The following is a 16,422-nucleotide window of genomic DNA, read 5'->3' on the forward strand; positions in this document are numbered from 1 at the left end:
ATCTATGTGTCAGCAGCCAATGGCAATGGAAGGTAAAAGGAACAGTCCCCGCAACCCTGGACATTTGAAAATGTGCCATGCCAAGATGACTAGATCTGCAGTTAAGTGACACTGGAGAAGATCTGAATGGATTTTGTGTCAGAATATTTGTCCCGCGACACTTTCATCTGGGTCGGCTCGTAGGTATACTGATGGCTATAGAGTAACTTCGTTAGAGTGTAACAGTAAGTCACCTTCATGTGAACATTTATACTTTGGAAAATGCTTTTTACGCTCATGTTTGATGGAATTAAAAGGCTGGTCTCTGTCTCAAAGATGCAAGTACTAGATCAAGATTACTTTCCGGGTCAACGAAGCGTGCTTACCATGACACAGATCTAGATTTGACGGCGGACAGAAGGTGCGGTGTACTAAATGCCACCCTCTCTGACATCGCCCTCATTGGTTTGCACTAGTTTCTCTTGCGTTATTACCTAGATTCCTCAAAAGGCAATTTAAACACTTGAAGTATAAAAATATCCAATATGGGAAGTTCTAGGGCCCAATAGTAAAAGATCTATCATTCATACAAGCATGCTCAAATGACCTCACTTCTTAAGCTCAGTCCAGTCATATTCCATCAATCGAGACACAAAAGCAGCCATGTCGGCACCGGCCAGCTCACGCACGACATGGAACGTGGCATCGAGACCCGAGCTCACACCGCCAGCGGTAAGGAGGGACACAGACTCCCCTGGCAAATAACCTCCGTTAATGTAGCGCTTATGCATAACAGCTGTCGGAGGATGATTCTTGTCGTTGAACCTAGCACATATTTCCCGAAGCACGTCAACGGCGCGATGATGAGTGGTCACCGTCATACCTGCAAGAATTCCCGCACCACCAAGAAGAAAAGCGCCAGTGCAGACGGAGAACAGAATTCGGGGTTTCTGAGATGATGGCAGGGGCAAAGTGGCGAATTTGCGGATTAAATCCACTTCTGCGGAACCTTCCTCAAGAAGGGGTTGAATCACAGACGGTGGACCACCTGGGACTACCAGAATATCATATTCGGTCAGGTCTTTCACCGCATCTTCCAGCAGTTTGTCAACTTTCACGGTCAAAGAACTGTTGGAGCGGGTGGTGGATGTCCGAGCCATGGTTTCAATTGTAAACATTGGATCGGGATCATCCGGGTTTCGATTATGTAGGACATGGGACAACACCTCCACTGGGCCTGCGAAATCGAGAAGATCGGCCCCTGAGAAGAGCAGGATTCCCACTTTGGCGTAAAGCTTCTCGGGTGTGGAAGACATTATGGTTAAACTGTAGATAATTCAAAGTTTTTGATGCAAAAACGAGCTTATTTGGTGGCAGGGGGCTTGCGATTTGAGTTGATAAACAGGAATTCGTTTGAGTAGCTTAGAAGGGGGCCAGGTTTGGGCTTATTTCTGCTAAATCGGGCATGGATTTGGAAGACCGTTTTGGCTTTGCGGTGAATAACAGAGCGACGCTGTATCACATCGGTGCGTCAAACTGCGTCGGTTTGAGCTTGATGAGTCTTGATAAAGAATCCAATGTGGTCTGGGACTGCTGTACCAGTGTAGGAGCATGGTCTCAATCTTACTAGACAATTAAAATCATCAAAAGCATGGTCAACGGCCATTGCCGCTCTAGTCAATAGAACTGTTCCGCTCTCACTTAGGGCTCGACCAAGTTCGGGATGTGGACTCCCCCGCATCGCGGGAGAGTGGGGAATGGAGATATCACCAAACTCCGAATGGGCCGGTACAAATAGCTCTGTAGGAATAAATTTTTTTCATCTGTATCTTTTCACGATGACTTCCCCCGATTATAGCAGCCATTTCTCCATTGCCAATATCCCATTCGGAGTGGCATCCTCTAAAAATCATTCCGATCCGCAATGCGTCACCCGGCTTGAGAATCAAGTCATTTTCCTAGCCGACTTACAACAGTCTGGCCTGTTCGCTGGAGTCAACAGCCTACCTCGTGGAGTGTTCAATAAGGAAACCCTCAATGAATATGCCGCACTTCCTAAATCAACCCATCAAGAGCTGCGGAAAGTGCTTCAAGAAGTATTGAGAACGCCCGGGCAGTTGCCGGAAAACAGCACTGAGGATATTGGCACTGTAACACTCCATCTCCCCGTTTCTGTCGGTGGATTCACAGGTACGTCATTTGATACACCCAATAATATATCTAGATCTAATCCGCAGTAGATTTCTCGTGTAGTCTTCATCACGTCCGCAATGCAGGTCGAGCGATTCTTAACGACGAATCCCCTCCACCGGGATTTTTCAACTTCCCTATCGGATATAACGGTCGTGCCAGTACGATTGTTGTCTCGGGAACCCCGATCGTCCGACCCAACGGCCATTTCTTTGATAAGACGGCAACTTCTGAAAAGAAGCCTATCATCTACGGCCCGTCAAGGGCGATGGATTGGGAATTGGAAGTGGGTGTTATTGTCGGACAGGGCGTTCCACGCTTGCAAGGATTGAACGCGAAAGACGCAGATGAAAACATCTTCGGATTTGTCATTCTGAACGACTGGAGTGGTAAGCGCTTCCACGGTGACACCATGAGACAATTTTTGACAAATAGGTTCTAGCTCGAGATATCCAAGGCTGTGAGATGGTCCCTCTCGGCCCACTGAATGGCAAGGCATTTGGAACAAGCATTTCGCCTTGGGTGATCACGCTGGACGCCCTTTCCCCCTTCAAAACAGTAGGACCCAAGGCTGAAGTTGCATTGGCAAGCCACCTGGAAGATGTGGCCGAGCCCAGTTATGCGATTGATATGAAGGTGGAACTCATCGTCAGAGATCAAATGACGACTGTCAGCGAATCGAAAGTACAGGACCTGCACTGGAGTGGACGACAGATGTGCGCCCATCTCGCAAGTATTGGGGCCGATCTCCAGACGGGAGATATCCTGGGGACTGGTACAGTCAGCGGTCCAAATGAAGGGAGCTTGGGTTGTCTACTGGAAATCACCAAGGCTGGCAAGGAGCCGCTGACATTGATTGATGGTTCCAAGAGACATTTCTTGCAGGATTGGGATCTCGTGCGTATGACAGCGGTAGCTGGCGGTCCGGCTTCCGGGGTTGGATTCGGAGAATGTGTGGGTCAGTTGCAACCAGCAAAGGAGCTGTAAAACATTGGTCGGTAGCCTTTAAAATTGAGCTACTTAGATGCTGAACAGTCGCTTTATCGTATAAATGAGCTTCTCAGAATCACATCAAGTGAATTCGTCAATAGTGGATTAGTAAGGAACTATATGTAGTTTGACATCCATGACATAGGTTCAACGACATGTACAACGAGAGAAATGACCCTCTTAAGTTTCAGAAACCTGCAAAGACACCATATTTCGCATATGAAATCAAAACAAACGGCCAACGCCGGAAATGCTCTGCCAAAGTGTTGCAGCAAATGTCGTAAAGAATAATGGAGAAAACCATCAAGTACCTCAAATTAGCCCCACAGCGGCGGATGAATATACTCTTGGGCTCGGTCAAGGATGTTTGGTATTGTCCATTCACCACTACCCGAGCTTTCCGGCGTTGGCGGTGGAAGAGACCCAACACTGGGGGTCATGCTAGCTGAAGCAGGCGCGGCAAAGGCACCCATAGCGGTGGCAGTCAGATTGTGGTTGTGCTGAGACAGAAAGGCAGGGCTACGTGCATTCACGGAGCGTGAATTCTGGTTACCGAAAGCCGCGAGAAGCTTTTGTAGAGCGCGGTGGGTTTTGGCCAAAGACTTGGCCCATTGTGTCTGAGGTTCAGTAGGAGCGGCGGGAGAGGTAGAATCCACAATGGGTGCGACATAGCCAGGCGGATTAGTTGCACCAGTAATTGGATCGTATCTGTTGATCCCCTGCGGCGGTGAGGTCATATCGGTAGCAGCGTCATAGGCCCTCTCGTTAGTAGCTCGCTGCGCGATGATACCCTCCAGTTGCCGCAAAAGGTTCCAAACCTTCGGCTCGGACTTCGCCTCTTCAACAACAGCCAGCAAAAATGCGGAACTGATGGCCCGCTGCAATGCAATCCATGATCGAGCAGCATGTGTGCTAATATTGTGCATTTCAATATAGGCCTCCACCGTGATCATCAGATTAGACACACAGTCTGCGCGCATGCTGGCAGTCGTAGAGTCAGAGGAGTCGATTGATGGTTTGAGCGAGGGTCGGCAAAGCTCGGATGAAAAGTACGACGAGTGTAGTTTCAGCACCACCCGCTCCAGATGTTCTGTTGGGGTAGAACACCATTTCGCATCGCGTAAGTAAAACTTAGCCTCGTCCATGATGTTCTTAATTCTTTCCTTATAGCCTTGAATACTTTCGAACCCTATATGTGCATGGGGACTCAGCATTCGGGTGCGAACCACTTCCAATGCCAGGGAGATAATTCGACAGAGGGTTTCGAAATAGGAAAGGTCGCCTGCTTTAGAGCCCTCCCTGTATGCAATATCTGGTTGGCTGACCGCCGTAGTAGAAGGGCGATCGTAGGAAAGAGAGAAATGGCTATCCTGCCATGCCATCGACCACCTGCAGGTTTTAGTACAAGAATATTTAGCATATACCGGAGCCCAAGGACTGACCAAACATGTCGCCTGCGATATCGCTCAGCAGGTAAGAATCTGCTTGATTCGACATGCAGACCAAGCGCCAACCCCATGCGGAGCGTCATGCCCAGCAAGACATACGAAATTCCGGGGTTCATATTGTAAGATAGCACATTGCCAATTACCAAGAGAGTCTGGATGGCTTCGATCGTTGGTTGGGATAGGAAGTTGGTCATACGGAGGCACTGGTATGAACAGCACACTAAGAAAGGGGTTAGTTTAGGGAATAGCAGCCCTGATATGGGCACTCAAACATACCGTAGACCTGTGAGGTTAATTCTCGTTCTTTGCTTCCAAGATCGGATGACTGAGTGCCAGACGCCAGGACAGAGAATAGCAGGCCCAAGTAAGCAATGCTCACTCCGAACGGTTTTTGCGCTTCATCCGCATCCTCTCTATAGACTCCACCAGAGGCAGCTCTGTTTTGCAGTAGAAGCTGTAGGTTACTTTCAAAGTCATGGATGTCTTCAATGACAGGATAAATAGCTCCTGCGATATCCTTGTAGCAGTAAAAGAATCTGTTTGTGAGGTTAGAGATTACTGCAAAACCCCGAATAGACCTGAACTCACTCTCTGCACTGTTCATCTGTGGGAAGCGCGCTACAAACAGCACTGATGTCAAATGTTGACATATCCGACGACCACAGGTCAACGAATGGATAAGTTGCAGACTCATTGTCAAGTCCCAGCTTCGGCAATATCCCTCCCTCCATGAGAGCTTGGAGCTGATCCGACCCCGTCTTGTTATTGAGAATGTAAGCCAAAACCGAACGCGAGCCTAAGTGAACGGTGCCTTGTCCAAGCGTGTTTGCAGCGTGGATACCCTCACGCTCTGGCGACGCGCCCTTAGAGCGGGAACCCGCATCACCACTCTGCACACTCCTGGATTCCAATGTTACGGCAGGTTCCTCTTCAGCCCGCTCGAGCCCCATGCGTAAAGACGATATGGTCGACTCCATCTCTCGTAATCGGTTGCGCACATTGTCCCATTCATCTCGGGGAATCGACACACGCCCACCTGTAGTGGTGATCCCATTCGGTTGGCTGGAGGGAATAATTTCAGGTTTTATATTAGATGGACGATCGTCGTAGCCATAGAACGTTGACTGGTCCACTGTGGAAGATGCCGAGGTGCCACCCATGGGACTTTCGAATTGAGAGCGTTTCTTGGAAGGGCGTTCGTAGGAGCAAAGATCCGCATGGTCGCGCTTGACACACCCATCACACGGAAAATTGCGATCGCACTTGACTTTGCGCGCATGGCACGGGTAACAAGCTTTCGGCTCGCGCGCTTTGCGCTTCGTACGAATGATCGCGTCGACTTGGGATTGTGGTAAGTCCGAAACAGACCTATTGGGCGCATTGGCCATATCAGATGGCGAGATCGAATTGAATGGAGGATATGAAGACGTCATGGCGCTTTTTGTATGGCTTCTTTGGGTTTGATCGGTATGTTGGAGTTATCGGGCCTCGGCTACGCATGCGCGTGAAAGCGACCGCTCAACCTGAAAATTCAGACACAACGCGAGAAGCGAATGTATGCGCCGGCAGCCGTTTGTTTTTTTGTCGATGAGATGTGTATGTACTAGTCCGTCATTCTCGCAGGAGGCAAAAGGTCGAATCCAGAGCGGTTGAGAGAGCATTATCGGGCTTATCTGCCGAAACACGTGATGTGGGGCGTCCGAATGCGGAAAGACATACTTTTGGCGGTTTTGATGTTCAAGTTCAATGTTGGAATCATATGTCTTTATTCATGAATAAGGGTTGATTAACTTTTAATATTAACTAAAGCTTTCTAAACAATTGTTTTGTTCTATCGTGAAACCATGACCCATAACCATAGATGTGCATCGCGAAAAACAAAATGGAAACATTATACTGTATGACGCAGTTGGAAAGTCAATCATGAAATGCAAGTCTCATGAATTGCAAGTCTTCGAAAATTAGCATCCAAAGATACCTCAACCCCTTGGAATTATTTGAAAGCGGAGAGGAAGTGGCTTGAATTTAAGCCTTGATACCCTTCTCCTCGTCGTCGCTGAAGGCGTACTTAGAGAACTTCCGGATCGACTCGCCGTAGAAGTAAAAGACGTATGGGATAGCACAGCATCCTAGAGCAATGAAGGCGAGAAGAGACGATGCCCACTCGTATCCCAGGCGGTTATACATCTGCTCGGTGAACAGGACAGTGGAGGCGCCCCACATAGATCGAAGGAAAGTCTTGGCTGCCAGAGCCGATGCGGCTTGGTGCTGGTAAGTATCAACTAAGTTAAGTTAGTATTTTGAGGCCTCGAGTGAATCAGGGCAGAACACATACCAATATAGTTGTTTGCCGAGTTGTATAGGAAAATGAACCCGAACCCAACCGGCAACCCTGCAAGGCATGGCCCAGCCCAGTGGAGGCGAGGGTATGAAGTCCAGGCAAAGATAAAGAGGCCAATAGGAATAAGCCAGCAAGAATACATCATTGGAATCAGACGCTTTTCTGCTGGGGGCTTGCCGTTGTATTGTGCCGCGATCTTGAGGTAGTTCTTGTTGACCAAAGGTGCACAGGCGGCACTGAACAGGACACCAACTGCCATGGGAATGAACATCAGGCCCGTCATCGAGGCACTCCAACCTTTACCGCTCTGATAGACGACGGGGTATGCGACGAAGAACATGTAGAGAAGACCGTAGAGAACCGACATGTACATAGCAATGAAGAAGACAATCGGCTCCAGGAAAAGTAGCTGGAAAGGACGGAAGAGGAAAATGCGCAGCTTCTGTCCAAGAGGGCGAGGGTCAAGTTCAGCCTCAGTGGTAAACTTGTCATCATTCTCAGTCTTGCGCAGCTTCGCGGCTCTTCTCTTCAATAGGATTGGCGCGTATGTCTCGGGGACGGTGAAGGTAATCAGCACCCAGGCGACAAAGGACAGAATAAGCTGCAGCCAGTAAAGCCACCTCCAGCCACAGTTGTCGGAAAGGAATCCACCAGCAAGAGGACCGATGGCAGGGCCGAGGAAGGGTGCAGCACTGAAAGCGGCCATCGGGACACCTCGCTCTTCATTTTTCCACAAATCAGACAGGGTGCCGCCGACTAAAGTCATTGGTGCACTGAAAGCAATGCCATCGATTAAACGGCAGACGATCAAGGTTCCAATATTTTTAGAAACAGCACATGGGATAACGAAGATCACAGCAATCAGTAATGTAATTCCGTAAACTGGACGTCGTCCAACCATTTCAGACATCGGAGCGAAGACCATGGGACCTGAAATCGTGTCAGTCAAATTGAAACGGCGTTCATGGGGAAGGGGGATTGGAATATCTTACCGACTCCAAAGCCAATAACAAATACCGTAACAACCACAAAGCTGACCTCTCGGGAGACATTGAAAGCCTCCATGGGTCCTGTCAAATCGGCCGTGATAACACTGCTGGAAAATGCGACCACGAAGCAAGTGAAAGAGACGACCATAGTGCAGTACCATTTGTACAGTTTCGACCAGTTCTTCGGATTTTCGGGATCATCAATAGTGAATGTCACCAACTTCCAGTCTTCCAATTTTCCTGTGGCGTTGGATTTGACAGGTTTGATAATTTCGCCGGTGCGTGTCTCGGTTGTGTATTCTCGAAGGTCGGCGTTGTCATTGAGTTCCCGAACAGGGAGATCGAGATAGTCCATTCTCTCACCAGCAGACCCCACAGAGGTTGTCCGACTGGTAAGATCTGTGTGGGTCTGGTTTGACCGAGGAGTATCCATAGTGAATCTGATTGTATTATGTCAAGCCAGTCAAGAAAGGCGAAGGATTGCCGTATGTGAAGATTAAGATTCTTGGATCAGGAACATGTAGCTCGGGGACCAGCAGGTTCTTTATACCCATTTCCGTGGTATCTGTGGCCAAACTCTGAAGAGTTTGCTAGCAGGTTAGGGTATGCGGCAGGAGTACCTTTCCGTGGCGCTATAGTTCAGAAGTCTTTGATAGCGGGACGGCAGACCCACTTTTGAGTATGTTTCCTTATTTGGACGGTGAGCGTTGGCCGAATTTGGTAATATGCTGCGAAGCGGTAAAGCAATTCCATTGCTTAACTTTGCAAAGACTCCATATTCAAGGATACTACTGCAATGTATAGAAGATATAGAAATAGTGGACGCTTAAAATTCGCATGCGGAATCTCTGAGCAGAGTGGACATCCGGAGTGATTAAAATGTGAACGACACGACTTAATCTTGGAAGATTCGATACAGTCTTACAACATCAAGCCCGTATGTTCGTCCAATATTTGAATCATGCCACTCGGGATCAAAGTCAATATCAGCCCTCCAACTTATGTCTACCAATATAATCAAATTCGATTCGTGTTTGATGCATGGTCTGTTCAGCATTCCGAGTTCCAGCTTGGCGCCATGCATTGTGGGTCTGCCTACGCCCATTACGGAAAATACATGTGACATATCCAAGATGAAATCAATAGTTCTTGATATCATATGCCTTGCACTAATCAGTGTATTTCCAGCATACATACGCATAATAAACACATTAAACTACGGATACTCTAACCGGCTCCATGGAAGTTTTGAAAAAAATTGATTGACTTCATAGAGCTATTTCAAATTCTCAAACAGGCTCTAGAGTCAGCAGGTCAAGGCAAAGAGACTACTCATCAGTAAAAGATAAGAGAGGGAAAATAGAGAATTAAAAGCCAACGAAAAGCCATGTTGTCATAATTGCTTTCATTTTAAGCTTCTCGGGGCGTCTTGCCATATAAGGAATAACTGTCCGGCTTTGATCGGGTAATTGTACTCGATCACGTGTCAAGAATTCAATGTTGGTTCTAGAATCTAGAATCTAGATTGCTCTAGATATCATTTCTTGAATGAATTAAACTTTTGAAGCAAATAAATTTCAAGAACGGAACCAAACATTGAAACGACTCCATGTACATACTCCGCAGTTTGGAAACCGGCAGAACCTTTTAGTATCATCACCCAAAGCCATCTTTCCAGTACATATATTTGTTGTATTCAGTCCTCAATATCACAGATCCATCATTTCCAGAACACTACTGGTATAATTCCACAGCACCGTGGAATAGTCAGTACAAAAGGTGTAACCAGTGTAGTAAGTGCTCTGCTGTCCCTGAAGCGCATACAGCTTTTTGTAAAAGCCATCTCTAATATCATCCACGGAAACGATAAGAGTCTCGGGAGAATGAGATGCAAAAGCAGCGATCTCCGGCTCCGTCGTATCGTAAGTACCAGCCTGTCCCATACGATTGATATCAGATTGGATCAAATCCTTGGCATCTTCAGCTGTAAAGTTGCCTTCAGCGACCATCTTGACCATAAAGTATCCTGAGACACCGGAGTATTCCAGCTCCCAAATGAATGGAGGCAGTGGGAGGCTACCCGGTTGGTTCTCAGGGTTGGTGTTGGCAACGTTGATTCCATCAGGAATGCCGGTGTTCGTAATGGCGGCAGCGTAGTAGTTCTTATGTTCCCACTTGGAGAACAGACTATACTCCTCCTTGCGAAGGTCGAACCCGCTCAAACCATCAATAGTAGGAGGGTAGGCAATGAGGAGCTTCTTAGCCTTGATGAGTTTGCGTGTTCCATCTGCGCTCTTGACAATGATTTCCACGCCGGTGGAGCTGCGATTTGCCTTGGAGACGGTGGTTTCGAAGAAAATGTTCTCTTTGTCAATGTAATTTGTTGCTTTGCTGAAAAGTTCCCCGGTGCCGTTCTTCGGCTTAATATACCCTCCCTCCAAAAGTGCGTCAATCTGTGGGATTCCAAAGTTCTGGATCACGTAGATTAATGGGGCATCCAGGATGTTACCCACGTTTTCGGCAAACTCGAAGATTACATCCATTGCACCTTCCAGGGCATGCTCTTTCACGAACTCTCGGAATGGACGGAGCAGAACCTCGGGGACCTCATCAGGGAGATAGTAAGCGCCAGTCGAGAGGTAATCGAACTGTTCGATGGCCGCACGGTAAAGAACAGCACCTGCAACGGTACCTAGAAGTCCATCGCCAGGGAGGACTCTCTTGCCTGTGTTGAAGTTGACATTTTCCGAAATCAGGGAACCAGGTAGAAGCAGTTCATAATCAACCTCGAGCTGCTTGAAAAACTTTTTGGTGATTTCGTTGTTGAAGTATCCTTCAACTCCGTAGTTGATGTACTCATCATTCGGTAAGTAGAGTGTTTCGGCGTGGCCTCCCAAGAAAGCTTTCTTCTCAACAAGAGCCACGCTATGACCTTGCTCTCTCAGTTGCACTGCGGCATAGGTACCTGTGGCGCCACCACCGAGGATACAGACATCACGAGTAATAATATCTTCGTGCTTGAAGCCTAAGGCGAAAACCGCAGGAAATGACACTGCCAAAGGGAAAAGGCTGCGTAGATACATGACGTGCCAGATTTTTTTTTTTTTTTTGAAAGTAGGGACATCGCTTACCTCCCTTATTTACCACCCCCTGTTAGCCCAACGGACCGGTTCGGAGTTTTCATCTCAAACCCGATCTTTGAAATGATGCTAAGTGGGTCGGACTCGATGATCGGCATTGTAGGGGTAATTTTGGTGATCGACAGGGGAGGTTTGATGCATCTAACTCGGAATCAGGTGTCAGAAGAGTCTGACTGATACTCTCATCTTTTCCAAATAGCTTCTTTCCCATATATTCTAAGTTACCCAATAGAAGAAAATGGAAAGTAGATACAACAAAAGAGAGGATGTCCCGAATTGCGGAACACATGTGTGGACACAGACCAATGTGGGACTATTGGAAAATTAACCTCCACAAAGCTACTCCGTACGGGACAGAATCACCCAACGCACAAAATTTACTAATATAGCTACATTAACAGAGATCTTGCTGATGTATACTACATTTGTCCACTCCACAATATCTCAAGCTATGCCAGAAAAGCTCGCTAACGCGAAGCGGAAATCTTTGGCTTGTGAAAATACTAGATTCTCAAAGCCGATAACTAACATCAATTGTACAAGGCTATATGCATACCTAGGTACTTGTGTAATTCACATTATGATTCAGTGGTAAGATTTATGATATTGAGGTGTGTCTAACCAGTTCATTGAGCGGGAGCTCATGGGGAATATCCAATAGCTTCATTATTACGATCAAACAATCGTATAGATTGGATAAAAATAGAAAGCCAAGAATATCAACATTCGCACATGACAGATGAAGGAAACGTTTTTATGTAATATGGTTGCCACCTTAGAACCTACTGTACAACCTTCAGATATTACAGTATGGTTCATGGGCAGCCTCATCCTGCACAAGATCCCTTTTATCCATCAGATCCTACTCCCCACTTAGGCACGAGTAGTCTAGAGTCTAGATCATTACAAAAATTGCAGGCGAATAACTATTTTTTTTTTCAAATGCTATTTCAATCATAACTTCAATATTTATTGTTGCCCTATTGACTTCTGTTTCGATTATTCTACTAATCAGCACGTGACCGTTCGATAAGCGCCGTAATCGGATTAGGGCGGGGCCACTCGGTTTTTACAAAAAAGTTTAGAGTCATCGCGGGGTTTTTTCTTTACTCAAGCTAAAACTTGAGAGGCCAATCCTCCTTTATCCCGAGGGAGGGCTTTTATTGATTCAACTTTGAATCATCGGGAGTATTTCTTCACAATGACTTCCACCGATTCCTACATCGCCATCCCGGGCTCGGTGGCGTTCTCCCACTCTCGCGGTCATGCCATTGCTGCAAGCCTGGGTGTCAAAGATGTCCGGGCCCAGTGGGTTCACTACGTCCACACCGCGAAGCCCCTCAATGACTCGCAGCGTGCAGTTCTCGAGCAACTGCTGCAGTACGGCGATATTACCGACATTCCCCCCACCTTCAACTCCACCGACGGTCAATTCGACACCTTCTACATCTTCCCCCGAACTGGAACTATCTCACCATGGAGCTCGCAGGCCACCGGTATCTCTCACGTCTGCGGTCTGCGTGAGTGTGTCAAGCGTATCGAGCGGGGTTTGAAGATCTCATGCCTTCGTGACGAAGCTCAAGACTACAAGGAGAACTACAAGGATCTCTTGCATGACCGCATGACCCAGATCATCAGCGGTGAGGAGCCCGACCTGCAATTGATGTTCTCTGAGCATGAGACTCAGCCCTTGAAGACCATCTCATTGCAGGGCGGTGACAAGTCCCCCAAGGAAATTCTCCAGGAGGCCAACAAGGAATTGGGTCTTGCCCTCGATGAGTCTGAGATTGAGTACTTGGCTGAGGCCTATGGCCCCAATGGTGCTATTGCCCGCGATCCCACTGATGTCGAGCTGTTCATGTTCGCCCAGGTTAACTCCGAGCACTGCCGCCACAAGCAATTCAACGCCTCGTGGGTCATTGATGGCAAGCAGATGCCCAACAGTCTCTTTGGCATGATCCGCAACACCCACAAGAAACACCCCGACCACACCGTCAGTGCTTACAGTGATAACGCTGCTGTGTTGGAAGGTTCCGAGGGCGCTTTCTGGGCCCCCGACCCGACCACCGGAGAGTGGATGCACACCAAGGAAGTTGTTCACTTCCTGGCCAAGGTCGAAACCCACAATCACCCCACTGCTGTTTCTCCTTATCCGGGTGCCGCTACCGGTGCCGGCGGAGAGATCCGTGACGAGGGAGCCACTGGTCGTGGCTCTCGCCCCAAGGCCGGTCTTTCCGGCTTCTGTGTGTCTGACCTCTTGATCCCCGGCTTCAAGCAGCCCTGGGAGCTTGATGTCGGCAGACCCAACCACATCGCAAGCAGCTTGGATATCATGCTGGAGGCTCCTATTGGTAGCGCTGCCTACAACAACGAGTTCGGTCGTCCTTGCACCGGTGGTTACTTCCGCACACTTCTCACTGAGATTGATGTTGGAAATGGCCAGAAGGAGGTGCGTGGATACCACAAGCCCATCATGATTGCTGGTGGTGTCGGTACTGTTCGTCCCCAGCACGCCTTGAAGAACCCTGATATTGTCAAGCCCGGTTCTTTCCTTGTTGTCTTGGGTGGCCCCGCCATGCTTATTGGTCTTGGAGGTGGTGCGGCTTCTAGTATCGCTTCTGGTGAGGGTTCCGCGGATCTTGACTTTGCCAGTGTTCAGAGAGGAAACGCCGAAGTTCAGCGCAGGGCTCAGGAGGTCATCAACGCCTGTGTTGCAATGGGCAACAACAACCCCATCAAGTTCATCCACGACGTTGGTGCCGGTGGCTTGTCCAACGCCCTTCCCGAGCTGATCCACGATTCCGAGCTGGGAGCCAAATTCGAGCTCCGTGAGATTGACAGCACTGACAAGAGCATGAGCCCCATGCAAATCTGGTGCTGTGAAGCCCAGGAGCGCTACGTTCTCGCTGTTGGCGAGGAAAGCATGAACAAGTTCACCGCTATTGCTCAGCGTGAACGTTGCGGTTTCTCGGTAGTTGGCCGTGGCGGCGGCAAATCTGAGGAAGACAAGAGACTCATCCTCCTTGATCGCGAGTCTAAGGAATACCCTACTCCTATCGACCTGCCCCTGTCTGTGCTGTTTGGCAAGCCGCCGCGCATGACCCGCACTGTCGACTCACGCAAGCTGACCTTGCCCGCTGTCGATTCCAGTCTGACCAAGTACCTGCCTTCGCTCTCTACCAAGGTGGAGCTGGTCAACGAGGCCGTCAACCGAGTTCTGTCTCTGCCTGCCGTCGGCTCCAAGTCCTTCCTGATCACTATTGGTGATCGTACTGTCGGTGGTCTTACTGCCCGTGACCAGATGGTCGGCCCGTGGCAGACCCCCGTTGCTGACGTCTCGGTTACTGCCACCTCTTTGCTTCAGGGTGTGAAGACTGGTGAGGCTATGGCCATGGGTGAGAGGCCCCTTCTGGCCCTTATCTCTCCGGCTGCTTCCGCTCGTATGGCCGTTGCTGAGTCCCTGATGAACTTGGCCGCCGCCGATCTGGTAAACCGCCTCACCCAAGTCAAGCTGTCCGCCAACTGGATGTCTGCTGGCAGCCACCCCGGTGAAGGCGCTGCTATCTACGAGGGTGTTGAGGCTATCGGTCTGGATCTCTGCCCCAAGCTTGGCATCAGTATTCCCGTTGGAAAGGACTCCATGTCCATGAAGATGAAGTGGAAGGATGAAGCCTCGAACGAGGCTAAGGAGGTTACCGCCCCTATGTCGCTTGTTGTCTCTGCCTTTGCTCCCGTCGGCGATTTCCGCAAGACCTGGACTCCGGCTCTCCGCAGCTTTGAGGAGGTCGGCGAGACTGTGCTCATGTTTGTTGACCTTGCCTTTGGTCGTAAGGCACTTGGGGGCTCGGCTCTTGCCCAGGTCTTCAACGAAGTTGGCAATGAGTGCCCCGACATCCGCAATGTTGATATCTTCCGGGACTTCTTCGATGCCACCCAGCTGCTGCAGGATTCTGGCATCGTTCTGGCCTACCACGACCGTTCCGATGGTGGTCTTTTCACCACTCTTGCTGAGATGATGTTCGCTGGTCGCTGTGGAGTTGAGATCATGACCGATAACGTCGCCGCATCCTTCCACACCCCAGATGTCGTCGAAGCACTCTTCAACGAGGAGCTTGGTGCCGTCTTCCAGGTTCGCAAGGAGGATGAGATTAAGTTCCGTTCGTGCTTCGCCACCTGTGGTCCTCCTGCCGGCCTGATCCACAAGATCGGCCGTGTCCCCGAGAAGAAGAAGCAGGATCTGGTCATCTACCACAAGGCTTCCTTGATCTACCGCAACAACCGCGCCAACCTGCAGCAGATCTGGGCCAAGACATCCTACCAGATGCAGAAGATTCGTGATAACGCTGAGTGTGCTGAGCAGGAGTACGAGAATATCTTGGACAACGCTAACCCAGGTCTGTCCTGGAACCCCTCTTTCGATCCCAAGGATCGTGGTCTGCCCTTCATGACCAGCCTCTCTCAGTACTCGCCCTTCACCAACAAGCCTCGCGTTGCCATTCTCCGTGAGCAGGGTGTCAACAGTCAGGCTGAGATGGCCTTCGCCTTCCAGACTGCCGGCTTCTCTGCCGTTGACGTCCACATGACCGACATTATCTCCGGTCGCGTCTCCCTGGCCAGCTTTGCCGGTCTTGCCGCTTGTGGTGGTTTCTCCTACGGTGATGTCCTGGGTGCCGGTCAAGGTTGGGCCAAGTCCGTCCTCCTGCACGAGAACACCCGCAAAGAGTTCCAGGCCTTCTTCGAGCGTCCCGACACCTTCGCTCTGGGTGTCTGCAACGGTTGTCAGTTCCTGTCTCGCGTGAAGGCGCTGATCCCCGGCACTGCCAACTGGCCCAGCTTTGAGCGCAACACCAGCGAGCAGTACGAGGGCCGTGTTTGCATGGTCCGCGTCTCCGACCCTGACCCGTCGAATCCCAGCGTCTTCTTCCACGGCATGGACGGTACCTCCTTGCCCATTGCCGTTGCCCACGGCGAGGGACGTGCCTCGTTCGCTGGTACCCCTGGTACCTCCGCCGCTGACTTTGTCCGTGAGGGTCTTGCGCCCGTCCGCTTCGTTGACAACGCCACCCTCAAGCCGACTACTCGCTATCCCTTCAACCCCAACGGAAGTCCCGAGGGTATTGCCGGTATTCGCAGCCCCGACGGCCGTGTCTTGGCTATTATGCCCCACCCTGAGCGTACTGTCATGAACGGCATTGCCAGCTGGTTGCCTCAGGAGGCTGAGAACTGGGGCGAGATTGGCCCCTGGGGACGTATCTTCTTCAGTGCTAGACGCTGGGTCGGTTAGAGAGCTGATGATAGTTCTGACTTTTTTTGAACTTATGCCATTGTGCTACGTTTCTTTGTTG

The 16,422-nt window shown here is 49.7% G+C and overlaps 6 protein-coding genes across 6 annotated transcripts; 2 read left to right on the plus strand and 4 right to left on the minus strand.

The window, feature by feature from the left end:
* Positions 1-587: 587 nt before the first annotated feature.
* On the minus strand, positions 588-1,295 carry xanA (isonitrile hydratase-like protein xanA; the record flags this gene model as incomplete). The annotated part of the gene is made up of 1 exon (XM_057138523.1): positions 588-1,295. The coding sequence occupies one exon, from the start codon at positions 1,293-1,295 to the stop codon at positions 588-590; it is 708 nt and encodes a 235-aa protein (XP_056996730.1).
* A 522-nt stretch (positions 1,296-1,817) lies between these two features.
* On the plus strand, positions 1,818-3,156 carry N7520_004590 (fumarylacetoacetate hydrolase family protein; the record flags this gene model as incomplete). Its single annotated transcript, XM_057138524.1, has 3 exons — positions 1,818-2,169; positions 2,220-2,558; positions 2,612-3,156. The coding sequence occupies 3 exons, from the start codon at positions 1,818-1,820 to the stop codon at positions 3,154-3,156; spliced, it is 1,236 nt and encodes a 411-aa protein (XP_056996731.1).
* Positions 3,157-3,476: 320 nt separating this feature from the next.
* Positions 3,477-6,040, minus strand: N7520_004591 (putative C6 transcription factor; the record flags this gene model as incomplete). Its single annotated transcript, XM_057138525.1, has 4 exons — positions 3,477-4,548; positions 4,602-4,827; positions 4,884-5,143; positions 5,196-6,040. 4 exons carry the CDS (start codon positions 6,038-6,040, stop codon positions 3,477-3,479), a joined length of 2,403 nt encoding a protein of 800 aa, XP_056996732.1.
* Positions 6,041-6,632: 592 nt separating this feature from the next.
* N7520_004592 (MFS transporter) lies at positions 6,633-8,370 on the minus strand (the record flags this gene model as incomplete). The annotated part of the gene is made up of 3 exons (XM_057138526.1): positions 6,633-6,889; positions 6,943-7,878; positions 7,941-8,370. The coding sequence occupies 3 exons, from the start codon at positions 8,368-8,370 to the stop codon at positions 6,633-6,635; spliced, it is 1,623 nt and encodes a 540-aa protein (XP_056996733.1).
* A 1,276-nt stretch (positions 8,371-9,646) lies between these two features.
* On the minus strand, positions 9,647-11,020 carry N7520_004593 (NAD(P)/FAD-dependent oxidoreductase; the record flags this gene model as incomplete). Its single annotated transcript, XM_057138527.1, has 1 exon — positions 9,647-11,020. One exon carries the CDS (start codon positions 11,018-11,020, stop codon positions 9,647-9,649), a length of 1,374 nt encoding a protein of 457 aa, XP_056996734.1.
* A 1,258-nt stretch (positions 11,021-12,278) lies between these two features.
* On the plus strand, positions 12,279-16,361 carry N7520_004594 (phosphoribosylformylglycinamidine synthase; the record flags this gene model as incomplete). Its single annotated transcript, XM_057138528.1, has 1 exon — positions 12,279-16,361. The coding sequence occupies one exon, from the start codon at positions 12,279-12,281 to the stop codon at positions 16,359-16,361; it is 4,083 nt and encodes a 1,360-aa protein (XP_056996735.1).
* Positions 16,362-16,422: the final 61 nt, after the last annotated feature.

Source organism: Penicillium odoratum, assembly GCF_028828045.1.
Source record: "Penicillium odoratum strain IBT 22623 chromosome Unknown utg000004l_segment0_segment0, whole genome shotgun sequence".
Lineage (NCBI taxonomy): Eukaryota > Fungi > Ascomycota > Eurotiomycetes > Eurotiales > Aspergillaceae > Penicillium > Penicillium odoratum.